The following is a 12,087-nucleotide window of genomic DNA, read 5'->3' as shown; positions in this document are numbered from 1 at the left end:
TATTAGAGTTATAAAATAGCCTCCATTACTAGACATATGTAGAGAGAGAGAGAGAGATAATTACTCAATACATTTTTCTTCTCTTCTCAGAGCTGAACTTTATCGGGCCTCAGGGAAATTTGAATTACTTGATCGAATTCTACCAAAGCTGCGAGCAACAAACCACCGCGTACTTCTTTTCTGTCAAATGACATCTCTCATGACCATTATGGAAGATTATTTTGCTTTTCGGAACTTTGCTTACCTGCGACTTGATGGTAATGTCTGAGCTGAAAAAATTAATTGAGAGATGGTGTGGTAACTCAACCATTGATCTTTGTCTAGGTGTTTCTATTTCTCAAATACCTGTTTCTGTCTCCTCATTGCTGTCAAGTGGCCCATGATACTGGAAGGTTCTCATTTACTACTGCTAATGTAGCACAAATTGACTGTGGTAGCTAGGAATGTAAGTTGTGAGATAGAAAGCCCCTTGTTCAGATCACACCACAGTCAAGAACGCAGTAAATACATTTAAGATAAGCCACTGTGTCGGCTATCTTATCTGTAGTGTAAGGGATCTGATAAATTTCAGATAATGTACTTTCACCACACTCTGCATTTTTAATAGTGCAATATCTATATATCTTCACCTAAAATGTTGAGGTTGAATTCATTACTGTTGCAGATATGCTCTGTAATTCTCGAAAGAAATAATCTTCATATTTGGTTTTTAAAATGCATTACACAGATTGCATGATTTTCCGCCTGAGATGAGTTATTTAACTGAAGGAAAATGGTGGTCCGAAGTATAGACATGGACAGAGACAGACAGAATTCAGTGACTTTTAGCTGAGTGTTCTGTGCTTAACAATTATCCCCTATGTTTTACATTAGAATTTAAAGATGATCACTTGTCTTTCTCTGGGAGCAAAACTGTGAATTACTTTACTGTGTTTTAGAGAATCATATTGGTGAAGAGAAATACTGGAAGAATATCCATTTGTCTTATTTGATTTTTTTTTAAAAAGCATCATTAGTGAGAACTGTGATTGACATCAGCAGTGGAGGAGAATTACTTAATCAAGCCTACAAGGATTTCAGCTGCCATCAAGTCAACTGAGAAAAAAAAACCTGTGGGCTGGCATAATCTGATTCATTCTGCTACAGTGGAAAACAACATCAGTAACTTGAATGATCTGTTCCACTCACTCTGATCGGCAGGAACTTTCAGCCAATCATTTGGACCTTGGGTGTCCCCTAGAGCAGCCATTTTCAACCTTTTATCGGCCACAGCCATAAACGTAATGTAAAATAAAAGTAGGCTGGATCAGGATTGTATAAAGTTACATAATGAATTTTATAAGGTGATGTGTGAAGAATTGTTTCCAGTCTGTGGCCCCCTTCAAATCTGCTGGAAGCCGTATGGCAAAGGTCAGCCCTGGTCCACAGCCCAGTGCCGGTCCGTGGCCTAAGCTGGACCAGGCTGCAAAGACAGACCTCCCCCCCCTGCATACACTCACCCCCCAGCAGCTGCTTTGCGCACGCATGCCAGCACTGGCCTGAGTGCTCCCCCACCCCTTCACGCATGTGCCCAAGTGCCCGCACAAAGGAGCGGGGCGGGGCGGGCACTCCGGTGCATGCACAAAGGGGTGGAGGAGTGCTCATGTCAGAGCTGGCGCGTGCGAGCACTCCCCACCATTTCACATATGGGCCAGAGGCCGTGCTCAAGAGAGAGAGCTCCTTCGCCATGTGTGCATGAGCGCGGGGGTGGGGGTGCCCCGCCTTCCTCAGCCTTTCTGCAGTCCCAAAAAGGTTGCCGTATAGCCCCCCATTGAGAATGGCTGCTCTAAAGCAGTTGATTCCCAGCTTTGAGTCCCTAGATGTTTGTGGATTCCCAGAAATCCTGGCTAGCGCAGCTAGTGGTGGAGGCTTCTGAGACTTTTAGTCCAAGAACATCTGTGAACCCTGTGTTGGGAACTACTGCTGAGAGAGAAGACAGTCCCAGAACTTCCAGTGTATTTCCTCCCTCCACTCTGATAGATTGTCAAACTCATTCTTCTTTATTTACCACTTCCTTTGTTCTCTACTCTTAATAAAAAACAGAAAAGCAACAAATGTTTTTTCTTCAGCTAATCTTCCTAATCTCCTGTACCCTGACCTTGGATGACAGTACCTTGGCCTCTCAATAACTCTCTGACACCCGTAAGGAGAGCCAGGGAAGAAATGGATTTCTCCCCGTGTGCTAGTGCCCGGGAGACTTAGTTTAGGGTACCTCAACAATAACTTGCAGTATCAAAGGGACTGGAATTCAGGGACACCCACAAACCAGTCCCTGATCTAGAGTGACATGATGGAGTGACAACTCAGGGGCTGAGTAAGAAAGTCTAGTCCCCTCCTTCCTCTTATGGAGGGACTGTCTCTCTGAATCTGGAATTGTGTTTTTGCATCAAATTAATAGTAGCAACAGCTTCAGTCTAGGGCAGTGATGGCAAACCTATAGAACGTGTGCCACAGGTGGCACGCAGAGCCCCTTCTACGGGCACGCAAGTCATATGTCGCTAGATCGCTCCCCCCCCCTCCACGCAGCCAAACCTGAGAAGGCGGCTGCAGCCGCGGTGCTGGTGCTTTGATCGGCAGATCCAGAGTGGTGTCTCTGGGCACCTCCGTGCCTGGGATTCCCCCTTCAGCCCCCACTTCCGGTTCCATCACTGCCACCTGCTGGGGATATTTGTTTGTGTGTATTTTGTTTTGTTTTTTTTCAGTTTGGGCATGTGAGCCCAAAAAGGTTTGCCACTGCCAGTCTAGGGAATCCCTCACCAGCTTGACCGACTTTCAAGAAAGAACATCTAGGATGCTGAAGGAGTAAGGAGGCCCTCCTGCTGAATTACATGTTGCCTCAGTACCCTTTTTGTGAAGGATGGGGATGAGATTAGAAGTCATCAGAATGACCTTCCTTCTTCCTTCTCTTTTTGTTAGACTTGATTCCATTTGATTCCATAGAATGTCAATTTTGCTGCAGTTATCTGACAATAAACTTTTAAAAATCTGTCCTCTAAATTCTGCATTAGAAAATCAGAAGTTGTGGGCACTCTCTACTTCTCATGGCCATCAGGCTGACATCATTCCTTCTCATACTACTCTTTGCCAGAGCCATATGCAGGATCACATCAAACAACCTATAGCCACTCCTACATAGGCCACCATGATCCTCCAGATACCTCTCCTTGCCTGTCAGAGGGCTGGGGTTTCTATTAGACACTCGTCGTGTATTTTAAATAGGATATTATTTTATAGACTGTGCTCTACATTTCATTTGCTTTTTTCTGAGAACAACAAATAAATCTGCACTTCTAGGACTATCTTAGATCTTATGTCTTCTTTCTCTCTCTTTTGTCCTTTTAAGCTCTTTTCCTAGAAGGTTGCTCGTCACTAACAAAAGTACTTAACAGTCTGTTAGAATATCAGGAAAATATTTTCAGTCTTTTTATTTGTTTTCTGTATTCACTTCTTGTATTCTTTGTGCAGCTATAGCTGGTTTTACTGGAGAGTCCTTATACGTACATTATCTGCTAATGATACATATGAATTCCCTTAGTCTGGCTACATTGACAGAATACAAAATTTTGCGAAAACACAAGTCTGCAGCTAAATCTGTGAAAATAAACAAATGCATGCTTATATGTTATATACCCTGACCTTAGAAAGTAAGTTTCTGAAATGGAAGAACCAAAGCCAATAAGATGTCCTAGATATAGGATCCATCAGTAGTCCTGCAAGGTTTGCTTTTCCCGACATTACCTTGTAGACATCAAGGTCTTTTCTACTGTGTCTTTAAGTGTTTTTCTGTATGGTATTAACTTTGTATGCAAAAGTGTGGTATGTACTTCAGTGCAATAACATGTATGGAAATGCTGATAACTTTATAGTAGTTCAGGTTTTAGCTTATCACGGTGCCTTGTGTTATATGAATGGCATCAACAGCAGCAGGGTGGACAACATTAAAATAAGACATTAAATTTGAGAAACTTGCAAAATGACATGCATCCTTTTAATGACTTCTCATTTTAGGAACAACCAAATCAGAAGATCGAGCAGCTCTGTTGAAGAAGTTCAATGAGCCCAATTCCCAGTACTTTATCTTTCTGTTGAGCACAAGAGCAGGAGGTCTAGGATTGAACCTGCAGGCAGCTGATACCGTCATAATTTTTGATAGTGATTGGAATCCTCACCAGGTAGTTTATTAACCACTATTTATAATTAAATTGCTACATGAAGAATTGATATCCTTTCCATACATGAAATGTCAATGAGTTATTGTTTTTATCTATGCTTTTATCTACTTACTTTAAATCAATCAGGGTTGATAAAAAAAGGTATTATAATCCACATATTTCTTGTGAACTTCTTCTTCTCAGTGGTGCTCCTGTAGCAAACTAGAGTCTAAAGCCAGAGTTTGAAGTTGGTTTCTTGTAGGAGGACACCAAATCAAAATCTTGATTCAGATGTGCCAAGAGTTTCTGCTTCCTCATTAATTTCTGGTTTCTACACTGTTTCCCCAAAATTAAGACCTAACCTGAAAATAAGCCCGGGTATGATTTTTCAGGATGTTTGTAATATAAGCCCTACTCCAAAAATAAGCCCCATTCAAGTGAAACCCCGCCCTCCACCATTGTGCAGCAACCAGAAGAAGATGACATGACTGTATTTGAATAAATTTAGATGGTTGTACATGAAAAAAATAAAACATCCATTGAAAATAAGCCCTAATGCGTTTTTGGAGCAAAAATTAATATAAGACCCTGGTTTTTTTTCGGGGAAACACAGTACTAGTGGGAGGAGCCAGGCAGAGTTGATTTTCTGCAATTGTGGCACAGCATTATGTCGGAACACATTTGCTGCATGATTAAGATCGATCTTCTCCAGTGGTCCTGCATGTTTTGGCTAGTCTTCAGAACATGACTAGAAATCTTAAATATTTGGACAGGCATGGCTGTGGTCTAGAGATATACAGCTTACTATATGGAATTAAAGTCCTGGACAGTGAATAATTTGAGAACAAGCTTATGTATAATCTTTCAAATTAAACCAAACACAGAAGCTGAAATTATAGCTTCTTAATAACTGTACTCGAGGCATCAAAACCTCTCAAATTTAGGGAAAAGGCATCTGAATAAGGGAAGGCAGGAATTTTTAAGGCGTGAGAATGCCTTCTCCTTCCCAGCAGCCAGAGTGAATTGAACAACTCCTATAGGATGGTTGGTGATTTGAACTGAAATTTGAGGGAGATTCTATTGTCTGTGTCTCCAGTGTCCTCCCGGTTTCTTTTAGGAACACAGATGTTGCTTTGTTCTAATGCTACTTGCCAGAGCATAGTTTGAGAAAGGATCACTATGGTTTCTGCTGTTCTCACTGAATGCCAGTAGACCATGGTCCACAGATACTTCCATTTGGGATGTGTTCTATAAAGACATACAAGCTCTATTCAGTTGTTATCTAAGTGTGGAGAGCACACACGTGTTGACAGGAACGTGCTTGCCCTTTCCCTTAATCATCACTTTCAGCATATGAAAAGAGCCGTGCAAGTAGGAGAATGTGCATGAAGAAAATCCAGAATAAATTAATTATTGGTCTCTTAAAGTATATCCTTGAACTAAGTCTGATTAGAGTAAAGGAACAGTTCAAGTATGTTTCAAACTCAGATAACTGGGTTCAGAAACTTTATTGGTTTGTATTGGTAAAAGGCAGGTGTTGTGCCAAGCAATTGATTTTTTTTCAGATTTGTATCTGATTCAAATATCTTAAATACATTGGCCCGAGTCCTGTTGCTCTTTGCATAAGGTTTGTGTAATTTGCTATGACCAACTGTAGCTAATTAACAAGGTGCTGGGGTGCATCTCGGTTGTATGTCTGGTAACACACCTGATTGCATTACCCTAGATGTGCCCGTGCACTTCAGTAATTAGCCACATGCAAACCTTACACGAACACCAATAGGATTCTATCCATTAAGTAATTTAAAATATATATTCATAGTTATATTGCTTTGTATATTCTTTACAGTATGTATGTGACTCTCCTAAACAACCTGTGTTCTTTGCTTTTTTTCTTCTACATTGGCAGCTTAAGATTCAAGTGGATCCTGAATTCAAGTTTCTAGTTTGTCTTTGTTAGTTTCATATGTTTACTGATTTAAAACCTCTGTGAGATTGTTTTGCTTTGACAACCATTTGATTGATTGCAAGAGGCCAATACATTTTACTCAATGCCTTTTTTTGCCACAGGACTTGCAGGCACAAGACAGAGCTCACCGAATTGGGCAGCAGAATGAGGTTCGAGTACTACGACTGTGCACAGTGAACAGTGTGGAGGAGAAGATCCTTGCTGCTGCCAAGTATAAACTGAATGTAGATCAAAAAGTTATCCAGGCGGGAATGTTTGACCAAAAGTCTTCAAGCCATGAGCGGAGGGCATTTCTCCAGGCCATACTGGAACATGAAGAAGAAAATGAGGTAGTACACAAACCTATTTCAAGTGTTAAAAATTAAAATGTGGTTTCCTTTTCCCCAAAACTGGCAGTTTCTGTTGGTTCATTATTAAACTGAAAAGGTGTTCAGTGCTTCCCAACCTCGCCGCCTCTGGTGGCACTCACTTAGAGGCAGTGTCCCAGCTTCCCTGGCCTGCCTCCTCCAGGCACTGCCTCTGAGTGGGTGCTCATTAGAGGAGGTGGGGTTCAGCGGTTCATGCCCATCTATAGAAGAGAGTAAAGGATCCAGCCCTATATGTTCAAGGCCATGTGTAATCCACACTAAAATGTTTATGCTTATTTAGGCCAGACTTTTTAATTGGTGTTAGTTATTCAACTTGAGACCTTTTGCATATTTTTCTAATTTGCATTATTATTTAAATTGAGATAATTTGTATAATTTTGTATATGTCATTGAATAGTTAGCCTGGATAAATATTATGTATAGAAATCATAGACATTTCTCTATTTATTTAGTAGTAACTATCCCTGCCATATTCCTCCTGGTTTATTGTGTAAATCCTGTCCTTTTCAGTTTCATTTAAATCATCACACAGATATAGTTTTGTGTGGTTCTTTTGTGGTGTTCAGAATGTTCAGCCATTTTTTCAATCTTTTTTTTAAAATAATAGTTTTTTTTAATATGCTACTGTCACTGGTGCACTGATTGTAATCCACAGAAAGACCCATTAAATTACTAGAGAAGGAAGCTGTTGTAGCATTTTTGGAATAAACTTAGCTTTGAATATGTAGTTGAACAAATGGAAGGATCTGGTCAGGCGGGTGATGGAGACTCATCCTCTAGCTAGAGAGAATCTTTAGTGAGCTTTATCTTTCTGGTTTTAAGTTTTATTAAAAGGGAGGAGCTTTAGAGAAGGGGTAACTATGTTAGTCTATCCTAGCATAACGGGCAAAAACAAAAGAAAAATAAATAAATAAGACAAAAATGTTGTGGCACCTTAAAGACTAACTGCTATATTTTAATGTGAGCTTTTGTGGACAAGTCCATTTTGCCTGAGTAATGTATTTGCCTCATTTCAAGAAAAGCAATGTAATCACTACAGCTGATGTATTATATGTGCTTATTCCTCAACTTACATCATTAACTCAGCAGGAGGGCATATTTCGAAATAAATCTATATAGTACTGTAGTATAAAAACACTATATATAGCAAGATCAGAAGTATTAGAAGCTAATAAACACGTAAGGGGCTTTGAGAACATACCCAGGGCAGTAATCTTTCTGTTGTGTTTTCTTGCCCTTTTTAATGTATTGTTCATCTGAGCAATCAAATAGTTAATTATCATACTATATGTCACCATATAATATATCAACAACCTCTGTGCATATTTATATAGGCGTATCCATATATTCTGCCTCTTTTTCTTCATTTGTAGGAAGAAGATGAAGTTCCTGATGATGAGACCCTGAATCAGATGATTGCACGGAATGAAGAGGAATTTGAGCTGTTCATGGTAATGATATTGCATAGTCATATCTCGAGTCGTTGTGTCTGCCTGACGTCATCGCTCACATTCTAGTATAGTGTTATTCTCCCTTTTAAAAGTCTAAAGATGAGCAATATTGGGGTATTATTCTGCATATCACTTTCTTGCGTGTTTGTGTCCATTCTAGAACATCCTCTTCCATATCAGACCCAACACTTTTACAAGGGCTAAAGAAAGTCTTGGGCGTAGCACCATTTAAAAGAAATCATGTAGTGTCAATATTGAATTATCATTGTCAGTATATCATTTGAATTAATAAAACATTATATTCCAATTCTTTAAATTTAGCCAGTCTTTTCATCAGGATGCAGCAAGGGAAATTAATCTGATGCTGCTATTTTCTCTGTATCTGTTATTGGAAAAAAATGAAACATGTTCATTCCTACCAGTCCAGCCATGAAATAAACAATCACCTGACTGCTGATTGACCTCAAAACCTGGAATGCATTTTTTCTGTATGCCACAAGAGGTTGCTGTGGCACTTGTTCAGTTGATAACCCTGCTGGTTACTTTTCTTCTGCTGCTTTGTCTGTTGTCTCCTAGTGTCCCTGTTGTTTCTCAGCTGCAGACAGAAAATGAAAGAAAAAAGGAATGGGAAGTGGCTTGTTTCACTCTAAGAGTAGTTAGTGATTAATTGATTGATTGAGTCATTCAGTAAAAAAAAAACCCGCTGCTGTTACATGGTAATACTGCGGGCAAGATACTTAGTAAAATACCACAGTGTCATGATTATGAATCCAGAGAAAACCCTTTGAGAAGAAATGAAGATCAAGGAGCCATATCATCAGCAACCTGAAGCTTGCAAATTGTATTCACTAGTTATGAGCAATGTTAGTTAAGTTGCAGAATGGTAGAAACCAAAGGGTGAAGTGATATATATAATACATGAAGTTAGGAAGGAACAGGAGCTGTTGTGAGAGAAGGACTAGTGCAAAGGGAGGGGTGTCTTCAGTTTCTAATACCACCACATGACAGCCTTGGAGGTTAATTAATGATACCTGTGAAAGATCTGCAAACCTGCTAATGTTACTGCTTGTTGTCGAATTGGGTTGATCATGTTCTCATGCACATGAGATTCTCCTGTTCCCCCGGAATTACTGAGAATGCCCCCATGCACAGACACCTTCAGTGAATCCTTTCATTGTGTTAGTTCTTTATTCTCTTCAAAAAACACAGCCACCCTTGAGTCTCCTTCAGTCTTATTTTTAAGCACCTACAGTGGGCCCTCGACTTACGAACTTAATCCGTTCTGGGAGGACGTTCGTACCTCGGAAAGTTTGTAAGTCGACCTACCACTTCCCATTGAAATGCATGGGAACTGAATTAATCCGTTCCAGCATTTCAAAAAAATACAAAAATAAAAATAAAAAGAGCAAGTCCCACGTTGGGACTGCAAAAAAAACACACACACATACAAAAACCCACAGAAACATAACCCCCCCCAGTCGAAACCCACCCTCCAAAACCCACACAGAAAAGCTTTTTTTAAAAAGGACTTACCAGTCCGAAGCCTGCCGGCGCTCCGCTGCCTCCGCTGCGGCCGGGGGTGAGCGGCCAAGCGCCCAGCCAGCTCTAGCCTCCCAGCGCTCTGCTTCCTCCCTTCTTCCCTGCCTTTGGAGCTTTCAAAGGGCTTCCTCCGATGTCGGGGAAAGCCCTTTGAAACCTCTGAAGGCACTGATCGCGGCGGGGAAGACCCCCAGGGAGGTCTCTCATGGTGGCGTGCAAGCCCTGGGAGACCTCCCTGGGGGTCCCCGCTGCCGCCACGATGGGTGGCTTCGGAGCTCTCTGAAGCCAAAAAGGCAGGGAGAAAGCACGGGAAGTTCGAACTTTCCGCCCTTTCTCCCTGCCTTTTGGGTTCCTAACCTGATCCATGTTCGCAAGTAGTAAACCCTACTTGCGATGAGATCGGGTTCATAACCCGAAAAGTTCGCAACTAGGGCCGTTCGTAAGTCGAGGGCCCACTGTAATACATAACTTTCTCTCTCCATCTTTATCTACTCTGCGTAAATGTTGGAAATTGTTATATCATATTAATTGTTTTTATTCGGTGTTTTGTGAGCCACCCAGAGTAGACTATGTCTAAATGGGCGGCATATAAGCTTAATTAATAAAAAAATAAAAAAATATAGTAACACATAGAAATAGAAAGGGAATAATAATATACATTAATATATAGTCCCACCAACTATATGCTGTTAGAAGTGCATCAGAGGTATTTTAGACATCCTGTAGACTGGGGAAGAGTCTTCATTTTGATTATTTAAAGAAAACTTTCAGGTTTTAGTTCACTGATTTGTGGGAGACGGTTAATTTTTGTTATACTGAAGTGCTCGTTTAGGAATACTATACACAGAAATCTTTTGGACCAAGCTGTTCAGCTCATGTGGTCTTGCCAAAAGTAAATCAAACTGAGTTGATCTACTACTAGAAGAATAACATCCTGTGCATTATTCATCAGTACGTTTCGTGGTAACCACAGTCATCAGTAGTCTGTGCTGCCAAATGGTTTGGACCCTTTCATTATGCCTTCTCCTGTTGTCAAACAAGGCAAGCTTTTGATTAGTTCATTTGTTGATTAAATGATTTTTAAACTCACACGGAGTTGCTATAAAATCTGTAGTAGGAAATATAAAAACACTAGCAGGTAGAATGGCAGAGTGAATGCTGGAATTCTATAGCTCCACAATTATATTCACAGCTAGACTGCATTTCATGACATGCCTGCAAAGGCTTAGACAGTAGAAAAAGTTCGGTCTTGTGACACTTGCTTAAGAAACCTATCTGCAAGAGCTGTAACAATGGCATCTCTGCAGAGCCTGTTACTAAAAGGTTCGTTTGAAAGGAAGCATGTTTTGTTTGGTTTTGAAATATAAGCTAACAGTTGGGACTTGAAAGGGAATGTTGTATTGCATCTCCCTTCCTAAAAAGACTGCTCTTGTTCAGGGTTCGAGTCAGCTCTTTCCTTCAAGTAGGCAGGGCATCCCCCCTCTTCTCCCACTATATTCCACCCTTTGTTTTCCTTTTCCTCTTCATTCACTCTCACTGGGCCTGGATTTTTGTTGCTGTTGAATAGATTGTCCCTTAACTGTTTTCCTATTCTGTGAGAAACTCAGGATAGAAAACAAACAATGAACAAATAATAATACTTGTTAACTGTACAGTATATTTCAGCATTTTCCAACTCTCAGGGTCCTCCTGAGTCCACTAATACCTCCCTTTTTTCTTGATGACCCTGTTTGGTTATCCATATTGCAGGGAATGACAGAGGTAGTAGCCACCTTTGAGTCATAATGTTCACATATATTGGTGATTTTCCTCATATTTTAAATTAAGCAGATACTCCAGATATTTCACTTTCTCAGCATCATAGAAATCCATTGTTTCAATCAAAGTTTGTCATTGGATAACTATTGGTTGCAGATAACATAGTTGAAAGGGAAAATGGTGATTGTTCTGCACGACTTGAAATAGTTATAAACATTCAGCTTGCTAGTATTTTTCTTAAATCTCATATTTGTTACTAATACAGCGAATGGACATGGATCGACGCAGGGAAGATGCCAGAAATCCAAAGCGCAAACCACGATTGATGGAGGAAGATGAGTTGCCGTCTTGGATAATCAAAGATGATGCTGAAGTTGAAAGGCTTACCTGTGAAGAAGAGGAAGAGAAAATATTTGGGAGAGGGTCTCGCCAACGCAGAGATGTGGACTACAGTGATGCCCTGACAGAGAAACAGTGGTTAAGGGTATGTGATGTAAAGTCATACTTATATTAGTAGTACTGTATGTTATAGGCTGGTGAAACAAAAAGGAATCACAGAATGGGTGGGCAGGGGGGCATGGAAATAGGAAATCCAATTCTGTCTTCAAAAACTGCTGAGATTTGATGATCAGTAAGTAGACAATTGCTGATCTCACTCCAGACCTGAGTAGTACTATGGGGAAGGTTTCCCCAATTTTTTTTCTCCTCGGGTGTCCAGGAAAGATTTTGGAGTGGGGAGCACTTGGGATCAAGTGGTGTACCTATGTTTTAGTCTTCCTTTCAAGCTGTTTTAATCTGTGAAGCCCTCGCCC

General features: G+C 40.5%; 1 protein-coding gene across 5 annotated transcripts in view; it reads left to right on the top strand.

The window, feature by feature from the left end:
• SMARCA2 (SWI/SNF related BAF chromatin remodeling complex subunit ATPase 2) overlaps window positions 1-12,087 on the top strand; it is a 152,066-nt gene that overhangs the window by 99,847 nt on the left and 40,132 nt on the right. For all 5 annotated transcript variants that reach the window (XM_020801559.3, XM_078385052.1, XM_078385051.1 and 2 more), the window contains 5 exons: window positions 91-257; window positions 4,048-4,211; window positions 6,261-6,488; window positions 7,901-7,978; window positions 11,541-11,759. In XM_020801559.3, the coding sequence (XP_020657218.3) occupies window positions 91-257; window positions 4,048-4,211; window positions 6,261-6,488; window positions 7,901-7,978; window positions 11,541-11,759 (856 nt within the window). The remainder of the gene's footprint in view (window positions 1-90; window positions 258-4,047; window positions 4,212-6,260; window positions 6,489-7,900; window positions 7,979-11,540; window positions 11,760-12,087) is intronic.

Source organism: Pogona vitticeps, chromosome 2 (genome assembly GCF_051106095.1).
Source record: "Pogona vitticeps strain Pit_001003342236 chromosome 2, PviZW2.1, whole genome shotgun sequence".
In the NCBI taxonomy this organism is placed as follows: Eukaryota; Metazoa; Chordata; class Lepidosauria; order Squamata; family Agamidae; genus Pogona; species Pogona vitticeps.
This window is presented reverse-complemented; position numbering and strand designations above follow the sequence as displayed.